This window comes from Miscanthus floridulus, chromosome 9 (genome assembly GCF_019320115.1).
Source record: "Miscanthus floridulus cultivar M001 chromosome 9, ASM1932011v1, whole genome shotgun sequence".
Taxonomy (NCBI): Eukaryota; Viridiplantae; Streptophyta; class Magnoliopsida; order Poales; family Poaceae; genus Miscanthus; species Miscanthus floridulus.
Genome location: NC_089588.1, coordinates 22,051,095 through 22,072,299, shown reverse-complemented (window position 1 = coordinate 22,072,299; position 21,205 = coordinate 22,051,095). Strand labels below are relative to the sequence as shown.

Here is a 21,205-nt window from a genome sequence, read left to right as displayed (position 1 = left end):
TTCCCTTTGTAGCGAGGAAGCGGACGACGGGTTGTTGGTGTGGCTGAAGGCGATGTGGATGTGGTTGGAGCCAGATCCACCGTGGTCGGAGCCAGATCCACCGTGCTCGGAGCCGTAGTCGATGCAGGTGAAGCAGTGGTCGACGCGGATTGAGTCCGCACCTCCTCCATGATCATGGCAATGAAGTCGTCGGAGCCAGTGGTCCAGGTGATCTGGCCGACGGTGAACGTGAGGCCGTTCGGCGTAGCCACGGAGCCGGGGATGATGATTATCTTGTTCGCTTGGAGAGCAGTACGCACACCCCCTACCTGGCTTGCTTGTATTGCGCTTGATTTTCTCACGTTTTGCGGAGGTCGTTATCAGATTTGCAGTATTTTTTCGAACTCGTTGTACAACTGTTCGATGGTCGGAGGCTTCTCTCTGGCCAGGTGGCCTGCGAAGGCTCCAATGCGGAGGCCCTTAATCACTGCTTCGATTGCTACGTCTTCTGGGACGTTGGGTGCTCTTGCTTTGAGCTGTACAAATTTCTGATAGTTCTCTCTGAGAGTTTCTCCTTGTTGCTGTCTACACTGGAAGAAGTCTGATGATGTGAGAGACTCGCTTGAGAATCCTTTGAAGTTTGCCATAATCTTGTCGCGAAGGTCCTCCCAAGAATATACTGATTTGGGTCTTAGCATAGAGTACCAGGCGAGGGCATCACCCTTGGCTGCGATGACGAAGGACTTTGCTAAGACCGTGTCGTTGCCACCAGCGTTGCCTATGGCTGCTTCAAAACTCGTGACGAACTGTCTTGGGTCTGTCTTGCCGTTGAACTTCGGCAAGGTGATGGGTTTGTAGGAAAGCGGCCAAGGTGAGCTCTGGAGTCCTTCGGACAATGGGGACTTTGGGTCTATCGATCTTTGTATTGGTTGAAGGTTGTGGGGGGTACGGAAGGTTGGCTGAATTACGGGACTTGACCATGGGTTGATTTGGCTTTGAGGCGCTGGTTGGATTTGATTGGAGTTATTGGAAAGGGGTTGATTGGTTTGCAGGTTTTGTATTTCGGCCTGCAAGATTGCTAGCAGCTGACGGACCTCTGATGCTTGCTGAGACATTTGCATCGCTCTCTGGTTTGCCTCGAAGGCTACTGCAAGCCTCTCTCTTTCTTGCTGTGCACGCTGTAGACCGGCTTGTAGCTGTTGGAGCAGTTGTTCCGGCGTTGGGTTAGGGTTTGCTTGGTGGCCTTCTCCTGTAGGCTGATCTGCAGCCGCAACTTCTGCTTCTTGGCCGTCTTGAGGCTCAGGGCATTGGCGTCGGCACCCCGGGCGCTGCGCCTGGGCCTCCCCCATGCCGATGGCTCACCCTAGGCATCACTTTTGGTTTCTTGTGGCTCGGGCGAGGTGGCGTATGCGCTACGGGCATTGCGCCTGGGCCTTCCCTAAGCAGGTGTGTCGTTTTGGTTTCGAGCGGAGGCTTTCCTTTTGGGTGGCATTTTGAGTTTGTGCTTGGCCTAGCACGGTGGGCGCCAATGTTGGGGAGTGTTGTCTCCAACAGATCTAAGAATGGAGCGGAGGCCTCCGGCCGAGGCCGAAGGCTCAACTGAATGAGGTGCAAGAGGGGTGGAACCACCGTATCTAGGGTTTCGTAAATGCCTCTCAACTAACTCTTGATGGGGTTAGTCCTCCTCCTTTTATAGGTCACTATACCGGGGAAAGTTCTTTTACAAAAATACCCTTCGAAAGTCTGGGTATATACTTGGGATATTCCCGTTCACAGACTAAACCTCCGTGGGGCAACATTGGGTTTTCCCCTTCGCCAGCCGTCTTGCTTTATGGGCCTTAGCCAGCACCCATTGGAGGCCCATCTTTCAGGTCTTGCTATCCGCCTCCGCCTCGATGTTCATCGCCTTTGCGTTTCGCGCCTCGCCGGGCCTCCGCCGCCCATAAGCCTTCGCTGTGGCTCTCGCGCCGAGTCTTCGCCCTCACCTCCGTGCCTTCGCTTGCCTAGGAGGCACGTGCGGAGGCTCCCTGCATGATCCGTGCAAATTACTTAACATGTGATTGTTAGGCCTTCACACTCATATATTTGTGTCCCAACAATAGTAGTGGGGAAAACAATCAAATCATAGTCCCTAAGGCCTGCTACTTCAGGTAAACAAATGGAACCCAAAGGCACAACTAAGAAAAGAAATCAAAGCTCATTGCAACCTTCAGATGACAATGTAGGGACCCAAAAAAAATGGTATAAGCAAGACCAGGACATAGACACAGATTTCAACAGCTAGCTTGGACAAAGATAGCAAACAGTATTTTATATATCGTGAGTAATTCCAAACCATTACATGCTGAACCAAATAGTGTTTTCATTTGCATACATAGTTTCATGATACCGATACTGTCGGGTTTACAGGTTCAAATCAAGCACTAGCTCAAATGACACACGCATCACATCTGGACGACATGATTTGTTTCTTTATATAAAGTAAAAAAAAGTAGAAAAAGGGTACCTGATTTGGCAAATATATGCCTGGGCCCTGATTCAACAAGTGTTCCAGGCCACGCACCATAACGACGATAAACCAGTGCCCAATCGAGACGTGGTTTTGTGACAACAAAAAGGATACAATACAAATAAGATAATTTGGCGAACCGGTGTATATGCTGTATGCACGTACGGTGGTCGAGGTCGACAACGTCTAGTGCATATCCGATCCTGATCGTTGAACACGAGGGGGGCAACTTTTAGTGCATCTTCTGGGCTCATGATTCCGATCGACTCTAGCTTCGTATTTTCAGGCCATCCTTGGTAGGCGTGATCCCTCCAGTCCAGCAGAGCTCCTGATATTAATACTGGCCAATTCTATCGGTAATCCCTAAGTTGCTTGGTGAGTTCCGTCCCGTTGTCCCAGTTACGTGCAATTGTGTCGCAGACAGGTTCGATCCTCGCTGAATCGCAGACCATGACCATCAGCCCCAGCAGTGCCCGGTCGGTGTTGTCACGATCCCCCCTTGTCCGTGAGTCTAAGCGCGAAAGCACGTGCACGCGCCCACCGCGAAGGCCATGCCCAGCCTCGTGGTGGCCACATCGGCTTGCTCCCGCCTGCTTCTGTAGCCCTGTTGCCGGCGTAGAATTATTGGTCTATATTCTGATGGGAGAGCTGTGGATGATTGGCCATGAGATCCTTGCAGCGTGGGTGCTCCGCCACCAATCTACGCAGCTCAGTAATGAATGTACTGAACCCTTCTGCATCGTACCCAACCATGTACGATATGTCAGGTTGCCGCCACCGGCTCATTTCGATCTGCAGTGGGCCCATATACTGTATCATGTACTGATCAATCAATAGACGACATACGTATATCTGATTAGTCAAAAGTAAACAAAAGGAAAAACCTAAGAAATGTGTTTAACGTTTGCCCCCGCAGCTAGTGCTCAGCAATGTTTTCAATGTTTACCTCCAATAATGATGGATTTACTTCTGTGGAAGCTTCACTACTATAATATGGGTACCAGGTGACGTACGTTCACTTCAACTTCGTCACCGTCGTCCACTTTGTGACGTTGACTCCGAATGTCATTGCCAAAGCTCAGAGTAATATTGAAATGCGTATTATTACCAACCCCTTGGTTCTTGGAAGTTTCAATGTTCAGGTGCATCTCTATATGAAGCTTCTGACCACATGGCACCGCAACCACATTCCTGGCCAGCTTAAGCGACCGCGCCAGCTGACGAACATTCCAGTGGGTGGTAGTAGGTCTGTGTACGCCTGAAGAGGATGATCTGGTCTTTGAAGTCACCAATGCGTGCGGAGATATCACCGTGAACGCTACAAGAGCGGTTCCAATCTTTGTGCCGCAGCTTCCGAATTTTTTATTTTTCATCATTTTTTGAAAAATATTCACAAATAGACCCATGATGGTTTGATTTTCATTTATGGACCCTGACTTCGGCGCCATGGCTTTTGGCGCCAAGGAAACATGTCTCGGCGCCATGGCCAATGGCGCCGAGGTCTTGGCGAGGCGTCGGACGTGGCGATGACCTGGCGCCGACGTGGACAAGGCATCGGCGCCGTAGATCTTAGCGCCAAGCTCGGCACTATAGATCTTGGCGCCGAGCTGTTACCGTATAGCTCTTAGCGTTTGAAATGAAACAAGTATAATTGTTCCAAGAATTATACAACAACACCATTGCGGTTCGCGCGACTTAGCTCAAAGGCCTGGGTTCGAACCCTAGTGCTAAATCTTTTTTTGCTATATTTTTATAAGCAATAGAACAAGAAAAATTATTTTGAGAAACATGTTATATCTCAGTTGTAGTCTAGTTGGTTTGAGAAACAATAATATACTGGCCTCGCCGTCGGTAGCGTTCTTGCCTGTGGCGTAGGGCGGGCGGACGCTCCGGCGCAGGCACGGCCGGGTGCTGCGGCGCTAGCGGCAGGGGGGCGCGGCTGGCGCAGGGTGGGCGGACGCTGCAGCGCAGGCGCGACCGGGTGCTACGTTGCTGGTTGCGCAGACGGGTGCAGGCGACGAGCAAAGGGCGCCGCGTGCAGGGGAGCCCGACGCGACGATCAGAGGCGGCCGCGTGCGTGGTTTGCGCCGACGTCGTGCAGCGGCAGCGGTCCGGTCCAAACTGCGCCATCGTGCGTACGTGCAGGTGCAGGGGACGTGTTCTTGCTTGAAGTTTTGCAGGTGCCCATCCTCTAGTGTCGTGCGTACGTGCAGGTGCAGGGGCCGTGTTCTTGTTGTAATTGCTTATAAAAATAAAAATTTAACAAAAAAACATTTGTTGCTTAGGTTCGAGCCTAGGCCTGTGGGCTGAGACCCAGCTGGGGTTCGAATTTAAGCCTTCGAGCTAAGTCGCGTGTGTCCTAACCAGCTGCACCACAATGGTGTTGTTGTATGTTCCTCCGAACAATTATACGTGTTTCATTTCAAACATCAAGAGCTATAGGGTAACAACTCGACACCAAGATCTACGGCGCCGAGCTCGGCGCCAAGATCTATGGCGCCGAGACCTTGTTCACGTCGGCGCCAGGTTACCGCTACGTCCGACGCCTCGCCAAGACCTCGGCGCCATTAGCCATGGCGCCGACGTGTTTCCTCGACGCCAAAAGCCATGGCGCCGAGATCAGGGTCCATAGACGAAAATCAAACCACCAGGAGTCTATTTGTGAATATTTTTCAAAAAAAGGACCGAAAAATAAAAAAATTCGTCCAGCTTCACCTATACCGTGGCCTCCATGGCGTTGGACATCACCGCATAGGTGACCTCAACGTTGCGGCCAGGGCCTGAAGAGCTTATGGTCCGAGTCACAGATGGTTTGTCAACTTCTTCAGCATACTTGCACAATCAGAATATTCGACTTCTCCAAGTAATGTGGGGTTCTCCTAGTGTTTTAGCATTCAACATTTAGTATAAATATTCCCTACCACATGCCTCCTAGTGAGGATTTCTATGTGCTATGACTAGTGGTACTGTTTTATTGCTATTTAAAAATAGTAGGAGAACTCCACCATTTTAGTAGTGTTGGGGTCATAGCAATCTCATTCCCATTCGATGGAGCCACCGGCATCACCTTTGGTGCTACCTGCAGCTACTCCTGATGGGACGTCAATTTTGATGCCAAAGCATCCGAACGCAGAGATACTTGTGCAGGGTCCAGTCAGCACCAAATCAACCATTCCCTACAAGCATGCGTTGCTTGGTTTATATTACAAGACAAGAGGACGCGTGGACACCCGCAGCATAAACGTTTTCATTACACGTTGAGGGTTACACTATTTCTTTTAGGCGAATAGACTAAATCACTCCTACATAAACTATTTTAATAAGTTGTCCAGGAACGGTTGTCTTTTTGTTGCCCCCTCGCTAGATATGGTTTTAGAAACGGGCTGCCCTAAAAATTGATTTCTTGGAGCAGTTTGGGTTACGGACCGCATCTGGAAACATAAACAATTCTAAGGGTGGTCGATGATCCAAAACAGCCCTAGAAATAGGTGCTACACAATAGGAAACACAACATTTTCAAACGAAATCGTTAAAAGATGAACTTTATACCAAAACTCTAGAGATCGAAGAGACCTAACATTTTGTGGTTCACAAATTTTTTATTTGAGATTGTTTAGGGGTCTAAAATATACATTTTAATTTCTCAGATTTTTATTTTTTTAACTTTTGAAAGAACCTCAGATGTAGTCACGCTCTATACTAAAGTTATAGTGCTTGACCATATGTTAAACTTTGTAGATAAAACTTTTTTATTTTAGATTACTTAGACACTAGAATATTCAATACAAAATTCATAGAAGTTAACAAAATGGATAGAATTCTATACTTGGTCATAACAAATAGTGTAGCATGCGTGGTGGTAGGGTGTGCTCATGCTAGACAATATGTCATGGGTTCCAATCCAAAGAAATTAAACCAGTGCCCGATCGACATGATTTTGTGACAACAAATTAAAAGGGATACAACAAATAACATATATAATTTGGCGAAGTCCTAGTATGGTGGGCATATCCGATCCGGATCATTGAACACGAGGGGGACAAGTTTTAGTGCATCTTCTGGGCTCATAATTCCGATCGATTCTAGCGTCCTGTTTTGAGGCCATCTTTGGTAGGCGTGATCCCTCCAGTCCAGCAGTGTTCTTGATATTACTGGCCCATTCTTTATGTAATCCATCAGCTCCTTGGTGAATTTCGTCCCGTTGTTCCAGCCACCTGCAATGGCCTGAAGGACAGGATTCATCCTCGCTGAATCGCAGACCATGACTATGAGGCCCAGCTGTACCCGGCCGGGGTTGTCACGAGCCCCCCGAGTCCCCGACCCCATACCTTTGGGTCAGGGTCCAAGCGCGAAAGCTCGCGCACGGCGTCCTCCGCAAAGGTCTTACCCAGCTCCTTGCAGGCCAGTATATTCTGGGCAATCTCCGCTCTGGTTCATGAAGCCTACCTATTACGTCCAAGTTGCCATTCCGCATGACTAGTGTTATCGATGACGTTTCTTCCACACCCTCGTCCACGGCTTGCAGTTTCATGTGAAACAACCTGTCATACTGCACCACCTCTGGTTCTCCTTTTAAACCACCATGTCTACTGCAGAGCACTGGGTGGTTACGTGTGGACGAGAGCTCTGGGTGATCGGCCATGAGATCCTTGCAGAGTGGATGGTCCGCCACCAATCGACGCAGCTCAGTGATGAATGCACTGAATCCTTCTCCGTCATCCCCAATGGTGTACGAGATGTCAGGTTGCCGCGGACTCATTTTGTTGATCAGGCAGTATATATGTGGTGACGAATCAATACTCGACATAGATATCTGATTAGTCAAAAGAAAGCAAGGGAAAATGTAAGAAACGTCTTCAATGTTTACCTCGTCTCCTGGTTCTGAGGAAGCAGCAGGAATAAAACCTGGGTACCAGCAGGTGTGACGTCAACTTCAACTTCGCCGCCATGGACTTGGTGACGTTGACTCAAAGTTCGTTCGGGGAAGCTGAGAGTAACAGTAGTGTTGAAATGCCGCTTGACCCCTCGGTTGTTGGAAGTTTCAATCTGTAGGTGCAGGTCTATGTGAAGCACCCTGCCATATGGCACCGCAACGACAGACCGAGCCAGCTGAAGCACCCGCGAGTCAGTAGGAGAGAAACGCTGAGCCATCTCCTGTGTACGCCTGAAGAGGATGCTCTGCTGTTCGAAGTCACCAATGCGTGCGGTGATATTACCGTGGACGCTACAAGGGCTGTCCCCATCTTTGATCCGCAGCTTCACCTGCACTGTGGCCTTCAGGGCGTTGGACATCACCGCATAGGTGACCTCAACGTTGCGGCCGGGGCCTGAAGAGCTTATGGTGCGAGTCACGGGTCCTTTGTCAACTTCTTCAGCATACTTGGAGTCATAGCAATCCCATTCTCATTTGATGGAACCACCGGCATTGCCAGTACTTGTGTGAGGTCCTGGGATGTCAATTTTGATGGCAAAGCACCCGTACGCTGAGATGCTTGTGTAGGGTCCAGTCAGCACCAAATCAACCGTTTTTTCCTACAACCAGACATTGCTTGATTAATATTACTAGTCCATCAATCCGTTCTAGCACGGGCCAGAATCTAAAGATATATAAGCATTAGTTACCGTTTACTACCTTTGACTAATAAAAAATTACTTATATTAAGTTGTTATTTTTGCTTGTTGTTCATTTTCTAATATAAGAGACATAGTAGATGTTCTGTAGTTTATATCCATTTATTATAAACTTATCAATTTCTTATCTATATGTTCATTTCATCCATATCCATGGATTTAATTTGTTTTGCACGGCACGTCTATATATCCTCAATATGTAATTAGTTGAAACCTTAGCATAAACTAAGATGGCTCTTGTTACGGCCCATGTATTATGATGTTGGGAATCTAAATTTCTTTTTTTTTCAAATTTTATTCTTATTGATTGCTACCGATTTTTTATTTGCAAGTTAAGTTGAAGTTCTTGTGCTTATTGTATTTTTTATTAACTCTCCTTTTTGTAGGTTTTAAAAATAAGGATTTTAGGTCATAGACTGCATTCTTAAATACCACGATAGCATTATCAATCATTTGAAACCTGCATGATGTCGCATAAGATAAGTGGCAGAGCTTAAAGTGAGATCTCAGATGGGGTAGCAGTGCTAAACTTAATAGGATATTAATATTTAAGGCCTCCTTTGGAACACAGGATTTTCAAAACACAGGAATAGGAAAAACCCAGGATTAGAGTTGCACGAAACTTACAATCCTACGGGAATCTATAATGTTGGAAATTTTCTGATGTAGCCTTTGAATAGAACATTTGAAAAATATAGGGACCAGAACAGAGAGATAGACACAAAGGAAAGGGTCCAACCCCTTGTTAGTTTTCCTCGAAATTAAAATTCCTATGTTTTCATGCATCCGATGGCAATCCTAAGGAATTTTATAGGGTTCAATCATTTGTTCCAAAGAGGTGTATAGGAAACTTTTCTATAGAATTGAAATCCTCTAATATTCCTATGTTTTTCCTTTGTTCCAAAGGAATACAAGCCTTATAATGATTGCCTACTTACTTTAAGGGAATATTAAAGGTCGGGAAAATATAGCCAATAGTGGCCTCTCCCACTTCTCAAGATGATTGAATTTTCCTATCAAGGAATTATATATTCATTAATGGTTTAGTTATATTAAACATTTTAGTTAAAATATATAAATATATCTAAAGTAACAACATATATAAATTATATGTCACGTTTATAAATATGTTTTTAAATTAAACAATTTGTTAGTATCATTAATTATGAGTTGTTAAGGAAATATTTTTATATACTAAAACATAATATGTATATTTATGGCTCATGTATACTGTCACGATGTGTATGTTTACTTTTATTAAGTTTCAATATAATAACATTGATAAAAGTGTGTAATATAGAAACATATATAGGCTTTATGGTTATTTAAATATTTTTTCTTATAGAAGATGTTGATAATTTAGATGTAGATTTGAGAAGATATTATATAGGTATTCTATGCAGCACCCTGGGTACTGAATAAATATTATTCATTACCTAGGCACACGTCATCTACTCGTTTATCGAACTTCCGGCCCGACCCATTTTTATTTCTCGCCGAGGCCCAACCACTATCCCACCCACGAGGCCATGATCTTTTTCGGTTCATCATCATTCCCCTCGCCTGCGCAGCTCCTTACGTGTCTGGCGTGGCTCCTCATCCCAAGCTTGCCCAGTGCCGCTACTGATCCCCACCACCACGTCGGCACTGCCCCTCAACCTCCGCCCGCCGGTCGCCATCCTCAACTATCCCATTGCCGTCGACCCTTCTCATCCCACATCTCCAGGACAAGCCGAAGCGATTAGAAGATCGTGGAATACCGGTTACATCTGCCGCTGCCGCACCTGGGTCGGCTATCCTCCTCGCACGTCGCACCACCATTAACCCCGTATGTTACCTAGCCGCCACTGTGGGTCCGCCTGTCACCGTCGTCCTCCCAATCATCTCGCCGTCGCCATGGCCGCGATCGAGAAGATCTAGTTGATGGTGAGCATCGACGACTGCTGGCTACTTCGGTGCCGGCGAGCTTGCTACACCTGGGCCGGTTGTTCCCCCGCGACTTGTTTCGCCACTCCCGTGGCCCCACCCAGCACATCCTTCCTCCTGGGCCATGGCCATGGTGGGGGTTGGGGGTATGGGGGGAGGGGAAGAAGGGGTCGCCGCAGGTGTGGTAGGGACTCCATGGAGCTTCAGGCCCGCGGCAGCGGCAGTAGAGCCCCGGCGAGACCCTACCGCGCCGCGGCGGGGCGGTGGGTGGAGGCAGCGGTGCATGGTGCTGCAGGTAAATCGGGTCTCTAAAAAATCAATTTATAACTACGCACTACACTAGTTGTAATTGGGGAGTAATTCATATTGTAACTATGTCCTTTACTTTGGTTGCAGTTGTGTTTTTGAGACAATGTAATTGTTTCTCTCCAAAAAGAATTGATTTATAACTACAAACTTCACTAAATTGTAACTGAGTAGTAATTCATATTGTAATTGTGTCATTTTATTTCGTTGAGTTGTGTTTCAGAGAAAATATAATTGTTTCTCTACAAGAAAAATCAATTTATAACTACAAACCACACTAAGTTATAACTGAGTAGTAATAATTGTCTGCTTCATTTGGTCGGAGAATTGTGTTTAAAAACATTTTTTGCTTTTTGTTTTAAAAAACTTTGTCAAAACATAGCCCTCATGGATCTCATTTTGTTCGGTACGATTTTCTTAACAATAATCTTCAAACAGATCAGGGATCGGACTTAGGGTTTGTGAGAAATTGCATTTCCAAGAACCGAATCAATAAAAGATTCCTTGCATGCATGCGTGTCAAGTTGGTGTGAGGTGAGATTCAAATAAATAATTAATCAAACGCTATTCAACAAATGGGCCGAACCATGCCACAGCCCCCACGAAGCAACCGGCGGTTGCCGTGCTGCCGAGCGCATGCAGCTTCCATGCACAAGTTTTTTTTTTTATCACACACCACAGTAATATCAAAGCTGGCAGCGACTAACAAGAACGAAAATGCTGGCGTGAATTCCTGTATAAATATAGAACACGGGTACTGGCAAAATAGTCAGGAGAATGCTTCAATTGTTTTCGGTCCCGTTTTTTTCATCATTATTAAAACGGTCAGAAGACTGCGTCAACTCTTTCCTGTCCCGTTTTTATTAAGCTGTTCGTGGTGCGCCGGTTCTGTTTTCCTGGTTCCATTCTGTATTCGGATTTTTCCTAAGAAAACATAATACGGGTGGGAAAATATGGATACAACATCGTCCGGAGCAGGATTTTTCGAATCTGTTTTCATCCCTCTCGATAAAGATGAGGATGGTGCTCCAAATGGATCTCTTCTTCTTCAACTGAAGACAGTCACAAATATATAGTTTATTAAGTTGGGCTAGAGGAGATCCTCATAGATCGTTTCACCCCTATCCTTACCTACCGAGTCAAGTTCGTGGACCAGCGAAGGATTTTATATAATCTACCTGAAAACTGAAAGCAGAAAATATAATTGACAGTCACAAATGATTTTTTTTTTCCAAAGCATCCAAATAGGTCCTAAGGCCTGCTGTTTCAGGTAATATAAACAAATGAAACCCAAAGGCACAACTGGGAAAACAAAGTAAAGCTCGCGTTGCAAACTTCAGCTAGCAGTTGGTACCTAAGGAATGACATGAGCAGGATTTCAACTGCTAGCTAGTTAGGACATAGATGGCAAGCAGTATTATTGTGATTCAAAATTAACCATTACATGCTGAACCAAATGCAGCAGTGTTTATATTTGCTCATATAGTTTCTTGATACCGGCCGGTACTGTCTGGTTTACAAGATCAAATGACAAATACTAGCTCCAATGGTCACACGCATCATGTCTGGACGACATTATTTATTTATTTATTTGTAAACTAGATAAGATTAAAAAAGGAAAAAGGGTACCTGATTTGGCAAATATATGCATATGGGCCCCTAACCCGACAAGTTTTCCAGGCCACGCACGCCATATAACCATAAACCAGTGCCCGATAGACATGATTTTGTGACAACAAATTAAAAGGGATACAACAAATAACATATGTGTATATAATTTGGCGAAGTCTACTAGTATGCTGGGCATATCCGATCCGGATTATTGAACACGAGGGAGACAGCTTTTAGTGCATCATCTGCGCTCGTGATTCCCATCGACTCTAGCATGCTGTTTTGAGGCCATCCTTGGTAGGCGTGATCCCTCCAGTCCAGCAGTGCTCCTGATATTACTGGCCAGTTCTTTATGTAACCCATCAGTTCCTTGGTGAATTTGGTCCCGTTGTTCCAGCCACCTGCAATGGCTTGGAGGACAGGATTCATCCTCGCTGAATCGCAGACCATGATCATCAGGCCCACCAGTGACCGCTTGGCTTTCTCACTCGGCCCCTTATCTGTGAAGCGCGATAGCTCGCGCACGGCTTCCGCCATGAAGGTCTTGCCCAGCCTCGCTGGGCCCAGTATTTGCTCCCAGTCCCTTCCGTAGTCCCACCACCGTAGAAGTCTTGAACTATATTCTCCTGCTCGGAGCTCCCAACGAGAGCCAGGCTCGTAGCAGAAGGCTCGACGATCCTGCATGGGGATGAAGCCTATTACGTCCAAGTTGTCACACCGCATGACTAAGATTATCGATGACGTTTCCACGCCCTCCTCCGCTTCCGCTTCCAGTTTGATGTGAAACAAACTTTCTCGTTGGATGCGGTGAGTGTCAGGATCCTTTACTTTGCGGAGCACTTTGTTGTTACTTGTGGATGAGAGATCTTGATGATCAGCCACGAGATCCCTGCAGCGTGGGTGGTCGGTCACCAATCTACGCAGCTCAATGATGAATGTACTGAATCCTTCTGCATCATTCCCAACCATGTAGGATATGTCAGGTTGCCACATCCTATCCATCTGCAGTAAATATGTAGTAGTGATCAAGCAAAAGACTACATATGACATATCTGATGATTAGCGAAAAACAAAACAAAACAAAACAAAAGGAAAGCATAAGAAATGTGTTGAGCAATGAGTGCGCAGTCATGTTTTCAATGTTTACCTTCCATGCTCCCGGGCCATATCGATCACAAGGGTACAAGGCGACGTTCACTTCAACTTCATACTCGTCCACTTCAAGACGTTGACTCGACCAGCTACTGCGGTTGTTGAAGGTGAGAATAATATTATTGAAACGCGGATTAATACTAGCCCCTTGGTTCTTGGAAGTTTCAATGCTCAGGTCCACCCCTATGTGAAGCCGTTGACCACATGGCACTGCAACCACGTTCCTAGCCAGCTCAAGGGACCGCACCAGCTGATACAGGACTCCCTGCAGTGAGTCTGTCATTGGAGAGAGATGCTGTGCCATCTCCTTTGTACGCCTGAAGAGGATGCTCTGGCCTTTGAAATCACCAATGCTAGCGGTAATAACACCGTAGACGCTACAAGGGTTGTTCCCATCTTTCATCCGTAGCTTCACCTGCACTGTGGCCTCCAGGGCATTAGACATCACCGCATAGGTGATCTCAACGTTGCGGCCAGGGCCTGAAGAGCGTAGGGTCCGAGTCATGGGTCCTTTGTCAACTTCCCTGGCGTACTCTGGGTCATAGCAGTCCCATTCCCATTTGATGGAACCGCCGCCGCCATCGCCAGTGCTTGTGTAGGGTCCTGGGATGTCAATTTTGATGGCAAAGCACCCGTATGCCGAGATGCTTGTGCAGGGTCCCGTGAGCACCAAATCAACCATTTTTCCCTACAACCATGCGCATTGCTTCATTAATAATCTAATCTATTATTGCTTTCATGCGAAAAAGATTCATATAGATTATGGATACCGGGGATTAGTTAATAGACATGATCTAATACATGTACCTTTTCTCCTTGTTCCTGCTTCCTATAGATGATATGGCCTCGTTTCCCATCGAAGACTATTACGGTTGTGCCAAGGACCCCAAGGTCCGCATGCATGGCCAACAGCTCCACCCGAGGTGGGTGCCAGGCGCCGTCAGCCTCTTGAGGAGGTGGATCCAAACGGTAGTTGAGAACGAGGTAAATGTCTCGTAGCAGTGAAATGGGGTGCGGGTTGGGATATCTTCTACTCTTCCATGCCAGCAGCTGGCGTGACATCCTCCCATATTTATTCAAATTCAACACGTAACCATGCATCAGATCCTGGGTTAATTTCCTGTCGGAAAATACCGTGTAATCTTCCCTGCTCCTGCTCCACGAGCTTGTAAAGAAGTTGTAGATTGGATTCATCCTTGCAGACTCGCAGACGATGAGGATCAGCCCCGCTAGTGCCAACCTGGGTGACTTCATACGATTACGATCGACCACCCAAGCTGGGAAACACGACAGCACGTGCACGGCATCCATGGCGAAGTCCTGGCCCGGATTCACGTGCTCCAGTATTCTCACAAGACCACCTTTAGTGTCGAAGTCCAGTAAGGATCTGTAACCGACACCCCAGCTTAGGCATTGGGGATTGTATTCATCAAGTGGGAGTATATCAGCAGATATATCTGGGTTCTCGATGAGCTCAAATGAATCTCCTTGCTGGTTCATGAAGCCACAGACATACAAGTTGTCGTCCCGCATGATTAGGGTTGTCGACATCATTTGCTCTCCCTTCACTGCTTGCAACTTGACGTGAATCCACCTCGCTGGCTGTTCAGCACGTTGCTTGGCGAGCACTGGGTGTTCTCTGGTGGAGGAGAGAATTGAACTGTGGTGGCGATCAAAGATATCCTCGCGGTCTGGATGGTCAGCGAGGATGCCACGGAGAGCCATTATAAATTCATTGAACGACAGTTCGTCTCCGATGGTATACTCTACAGTTTGATGCCCTGAAACCATTTTGGCCTGCATGCATTACCCGAGAGTTTAGTTAAAAGAAGGAAAGTGATACTCCCACCGTTTCCAAATTATAAGTCATTCCAAGAAACTTGGAGAGTCAAAGTATCTCAAGTTTGACCAAATTTATATAATAAGATAATAACATTTATGAAACCAGCTAAGTATCATTAGATTCTTTATTAAATATATTTTCCTAGTATACCTATTTGATGTCATAAATCTTTATATTTTTCTCTATAATTTTGGTCAAACTTAAGATGCTTTGACTCTTCAAGATTCTTGTAATGACTTCTAATTTGGGATGGAGGGAGTAACAAATGTCTTCAATGTTTAGCGCAAGCACTATAGTAGCTAGTCCTCCTTTAATTTACCTCCTGTGTACCACTGATGATTTGTTCTAACGGCGACGGAGCAGTAATAGATTTCTCCAGATGAGCCTCTTTGCTGGTTATTATTTGCTCCGGAGGGTGACTTATTGGTCGTGCGATCTGCAGTGGATTAGTAGTATATAATAATCATTCAGTAGACAACAAGATTATTAGTATTCGTTAAAAGAATAAGAAATGATAAAAAGATTGTTCAGTTGCTCGGTAAGTTCCGTCCCGCCTTTATTCCAACCACCTGCCATGGCTTCGCGGACAGGTTCCATCCTCGCTGAATCGCAGACCATGATCATAAGGCCCACCAGTGACCGCACTGCCATGCGCGGGCGTGACCGCTTGGCTTCCTCACTACCTGTGAAGCGCGATAGCTCGCGCACGGCTTCCACCATGAAGGTCTTGCCCAGCCTCGCGGGGCCCAGCATTTGCTCCCTGTCGCTTCGGTGCACCCACCACCGTAGAAGTCTTGAACTATATTCTCCTGGGAGCTCCCGATGCAAGCCAGGTTCGTAGCAGAAGGCTCGACTATCCTGCATGTTGATGAAGCCTATTACGTCCAAGTTGTCACACTGCATGACTAAGATTATCGATGACGTTTCTTCCACGCCCTCCTCCGCTTCCGCTTCCAGCTTGATGTGAAACAAACTTTCTGGTTGGATGCGGTGAGAGTATTGGAGCACTTTGTTGTTACTTGTGGATGAGAGATCTTGATGATCAGCCACGAGATCCCTGCAGCGTGGGTGGTCGGTCACCAATCTACGCAGCTCAATGATGAATGTACTGAATCCTTCTGCATCATTCCCAGCCATGTAGGATATGTCAGGTTGCCACATCCTATCCATCTGCAGTACATATGTAGTAGTGATGAAGCAAAAGACTACATATGACATATCTGATGTTTAGCGAAAAACAAAACAAAACAAAAGGTAAGCATAAGAAATGTGTTGAGCAACGAGTGCTCAGTCATGTTTTCAATGTTTACCTTCCATGGTCCCGGGTCATATCGATCACAACTGTACAAGGCGACGTTCACTTCAACTTCATACCCGTCAACTTCACGACGTTGACTCGACCAGCTACTGCGGTTGTCGAAGGTGAGAATAATATTATTGAAACGAGGATTAATACTAGCCCCTTGGTTCTTGGAAGTTTCAATGCTCAGGTCCACCCCTATGTGAAGCCGTTGACCACATGGCACCACAACCACGTTCCTGGCCAGCTCAAGGGACCGCACCAGCTGATACAGGACGCCCTGCGGCGAGTCCGTCATTGGACAGAGATGTTGCGCCGTCTCCTTTGTACGCCTAAAGAGGATGCTCTGGCCTTTGAAATCACCAATGCAAGCGGTAATAACACCGTAGACGCTACAAGGGCTGTTCTCATCTTTCATCCGCAGCTTCACCTGCACTGTGGCCTCCAGGGCGTTGGACATCACCGCATAGGTGATCTCAACATTGCGGCCAGGGCCTGAAGAGCTTATGGTTCGAGTCATGGGTCCTTTGTCAACTTCCTTGGCGTACTCTGGGTCATAGCAGTCCCATTCCCATTTGATGGAACCGCCGCCGCCATCGCCAGTGCTTGTGTAGGGTCCTAGGATATCAATTTTGATGGCAAAGCACCCGTAGGCCGAGATGCTTGTGCAGGGTCCCGTGAGCACCAAATCAACCATTTTTCCCTACAACCATGCACATTGCTTCATTAATAATCTAATCTATTATTGCTTTCATGCGAAAAAGATTCATATACATTATGGATACCAGGGATTAGTTAATAGACATGATCTAATACATGTACCTTTTCTCCTTGTTCCTGCTTCCTATAGATGATATGGCCTCGTTTCCCGTCGAAGACTATTACGGTTGTGCCAAGGACCCCAAGGTCCGCATGCATGGCCAACAGCTCCACCCGAGGTCGGTGCCTGGCGCCTTCAGCTTTCTGATGTCCCGACCAAGAAAGGTCCATGAAGCTGCTGCTGCTCTCGGCGCCGCTGGCCTGATCAGGTGGATCCAAACGGTAGTTGAGCACGAGGTAAATGTCTCGTAGCAATGAAATGGGGTTAGGGTTGGTATATCTTCTACTCTTCCATGCTAGCAGCTGGCAAGACATCCTCCCATATTTATTCAACACGTAATCACACATCAGATCCTGGGTTAATTCCCTGTCGAAAAATACCCTGTAATCTTGCGTGCTCCTGCTCCACGAGCTTATAAAGAAGTTGTAGATTGGATTCATCCTTGCAGACTCGCAGACGATGAGGATTAGCCTCACTAGTGCCAACCTGGGTGAAATACGATCGTCCACCCAAGCTGGGAAGCACGACAACACGTGCACGGCATCCATGGCGAAGTCCTGGCCCGGATTCACCTGCGCCAGTATTCTCACAAGACCACCTTTAGTGTCGAAGTCCAGTAAGGATCTGTAACCGACACCCCAGCTTAGGCGTTGGGGATTGTATTCATCAACTGGGAGTATATCGGCAGATCTATTCGGGTTCTCGATGAGCTCAAATGAATCTCCTTGCTGGTTCATGAAGCCACAGACATACAAGTTGTCGTCCCGCATGATTAGGGTTGTCGACATCATTTGCTCTCCCTTCACTGCTTGCAGCTTGACGTGAATCCACCTCGCCGGCTGTTCAGCACGTTGCTTGGCGAGCACTGGGTGTTCTCTGGTGGAGGAGAGAATTGATCTGTGGTGGCGATCAAAGATATCCTCGTGGTCTGGATGGTCAGCGAGGATGCCACGGAGATCCATTATAAATTCAGTGAACGACAGTTCGTCTCCGATGGTGTACACTACAGTTCGATGCCCTGAAACCATTTTGGCCTGCATGCATTACCCGAGAGTTTAGTTAAAAGAAGGAAAGTGATATTCCCTCCGTTTCTAAATTATAAGTCATTCTAAGAATCTTGGAGAGTCAAAGCATTTCAAGTTTGACCAAATTTATATAATAAGATAATAACATTTATGACCAGTTAAGTATCATTAGATTCTTTGTTAAATATATTTTCATAGTATATGTCATAAATTTTTGTATTTTGGTCAAAATTGAGATGCTTTGACTCTCCATGATTCTTGGAATGACTTATAATTTGGGATGGAGGGAGTAACAAATGTCTTCAATGTTTAGCGCAAGCACTATAGTAGCTAGTCCTCCTTTAATTTACCTCCTGTGTACCACTGATGATTTGTTCTAACGACGACAGAACAGTACTAGCTTTCTCCAGATGAGCCTCTTTGCTGGTTATTATTTGCTCCGGAGGGTGACTTATTGGTCGTGCGATCTGCAGTGAATTAGTAGTATATAATAATCATCCAGTGACAACAAGATTATTAGTATTCGTTAAAAGAATAAGAAATGATAAAAAAATGTCTTCAATATAATGTTTACCTCCGGGTACCAGGTGACTTCCACTTCATTGCCGTCGTCAGTTTTACTGGAACTATTTCCATTGGCGAAGCGGAGAGGAACATTATTCAATTCAACTTTCTTGCCATCGCCTGTTTCAATCTGGAGGTTCACCTCTATTTGAAGCGCACTGCCGCATGGCACTGCAACCACATTCCTCGCCAGCTCAAGAAGGAACCACGAGTCGTCATCGGTAGGGGAGAAACACTGACGCGTCCCCTTTGCACACCTGAAGAGGACGCTCCTGTATTTGTCTTCCAAGCCGTCGATACGTGCAGTGATCTCACCACCAATGCCAGCAGTGTTATGCCCATCTTTGAGTCGCAGCCTGACCTGCACTGTGGCCTCCAGGGCATCTGACATCACAACGTAGGTGACCTCAGCTACCTCGGGGCGCATGTCCGGAGCGCAGATGGTATGGCTCACGGGTAGTTGGTCGACTTGGGCGGCGTACTTGGGGTCATAATAGTCCCATTCCCATTGGATGAGACCACCGGCATCGCCACTGCTGCTACTGGCAGTGGCAGGTGGGATGTTAATTTTAATGGCGAAGCACCCATAAGCTGAGATGCCTTTGTAGGGTCCAGTCAGTACCAACTCGACCATTCCCTACATGTATGCACTGCTTGATTAATATGGCATGGTTGTAAAAAAGATTCATATAGTAGACATCTTACTATTTCTAATCCTCCCAAGATACACAAAGAAAGAAAAGATAAATTCTGCAAAATTTTCGCAATGATCAAAAACAAATTGCCTTTAATTTTCTATACTCTAGGCATCATCTTACTACTGCATACAATATACTCACAAGAAGCACTAAGAAATAGTGTCTATGACCATATGGTGTTTGAGATTTGTTTGGAGTAAACAATGATAATAATGCCCCCTCACAATAGAGCTTTAGACCTATAAAGTGAGCTAAAATACTGTAATGTTTTTAGAGCTCTAAAGTTTAGAGAAGGGGATCCAAACAGGCCCTAAGTTGACAAATTAGTAAGACATAATATATGTATACCTGTTCTGTCTCCTCTTCTCCTTCCTCCTTCCTATAGATGATCTGGCCTCGTCTGCCGTCAAAGACGACGATTTCCGTGCCTTTGACATAAAGATTAGCATGTATGGCCAATACCTCCACCCGAGGTCGACCGTGGCCCTGGCATCGTAGATCAAGATCCCCGTTGTCACCGGCCTCCCCGGGTTGGCTAGCAGAGCCACCGCTGTTGTCACCATCACCGGCCTCTCCAGGTTGGCTAGAAGAATCACCACCACTGCTGCTGGTGTCGTCTCCGGCCTCATCAGCTTGGCTAGCAGGGCCACTGCCGCTGTCGGCATCGCTAGCCTCCTCTGATTTGCTATCACGGCCGCCATTGCTGCCAGCATCGCTAGCCTCCTCCGATGATTTGCTAGCAGAGATGCCACCAATACCAATGTTGCAGGCCTTCTTGTGTTGGATTTGTGGGCTCCCATTGCTGCTATTGTTGAATCCCCGTTTACGCTCGCGGCCACCTCCGCTTTGGCTAGGAGGGCCGCCACATCCGTTGCTATTGTTGAATCTCCATCGTTGTTGACACTGCCAGGCTTCCCACGTTGATTCTTCTTCTTTTCTTCTTTTTTAGCCTGATCACTTGTATGGGTGTTGTTGAGCACGAGGTAAATGGTTTGTAGCTCCATAATGGGGTGCGGTTGCCAATTCTATGTGCTCACATTGCTGGCGTACCCTCGGGTCTTCCATGCCATTAGCTTGCTCGACATTTTTCCATGTTCCCAGAAGTTCTCAATCATCAATTGCTTGGCGAATCCCGTGCCGGTGCTCCACCCACGTGAAAAGGAGTCGTGGGGAGGATTCATCCTTGCGGACTCGCAGACCATGACGATCAGGCCCGCCAGTGCCACCCTGGGCCTCAGATCGATACCAGCCACCAGATCTGTGTAGTTCGACAGCACGCGCACGGCGTTCTTCGCAAAATCACGGCCCAAATGTTTTACCTCCCCTGGCGCTTCCTGATTTGTTGCTGGAGAGTGAGTTCTCGGCCCGATCGGGACCTGCTCCACGTCCAACATCTCCAGGTCAGACGCAGTTCCCATGGTGAATTCCACTGCAGTACAGTAATTTAGTTAATTAGTTCCTACTACCACCATTCACTGGGTGACGAGTGCAATGCCAATGCACAGCACCAATGCTAGTCAGTAGCTCTGATATAAGGGGTCACTAGTAGAGAACAGACCTTTGATCCTCGGCCAAAATGGGCTCTAGTCCCGGGATTTTTTGCGCCCGGGACTAGAGATACCTTTAGTCCCGGTTGGTGGCTCCAACCGGGACTAAAGGTCCCTGCCCAACGGCTACTGCGCCAGACAGAGGTGGCAGGGACCTTTAGTCCCGGTTGGAGCCACCAACCGGGACTAAAGGTATACTTTTACTCCCGGTTGGTGGCTCCAACCGGGAGTAAAGGTCTACTCCCGGGCCGTGGCTGCGCCCGGGATTGGAAAGTTACCTTTAGTCCCGGTTGG

General features: G+C 46.9%; 2 protein-coding genes across 2 annotated transcripts; both read right to left on the bottom strand.

Moving 5' to 3' along the window:
* Positions 1 to 15,443: 15,443 nt before the first annotated feature.
* LOC136479434 (uncharacterized) lies at positions 15,444 to 16,846 on the bottom strand. Its single transcript, XM_066477308.1, has 2 exons — positions 16,268 to 16,846; positions 15,444 to 16,127 (listed from the first exon to the last, which is right to left on the bottom strand). The coding sequence occupies exons 1-2, from the start codon at positions 16,775 to 16,777 to the stop codon at positions 15,444 to 15,446; spliced, it is 1,194 nt and encodes a 397-aa protein (XP_066333405.1). The 5' UTR covers positions 16,778 to 16,846.
* Positions 16,847 to 17,212: 366 nt separating this feature from the next.
* On the bottom strand, positions 17,213 to 20,782 carry LOC136479432 (uncharacterized). The gene is made up of 6 exons (XM_066477307.1): positions 20,415 to 20,782; positions 19,713 to 20,238; positions 18,677 to 19,303; positions 18,453 to 18,569; positions 17,364 to 18,111; positions 17,213 to 17,277 (listed from the first exon to the last, which is right to left on the bottom strand). Exons 1-6 carry the CDS (start codon positions 20,780 to 20,782, stop codon positions 17,213 to 17,215), a joined length of 2,451 nt encoding a protein of 816 aa, XP_066333404.1.
* Between the last annotated feature and the right edge of the window lie 423 nt (positions 20,783 to 21,205).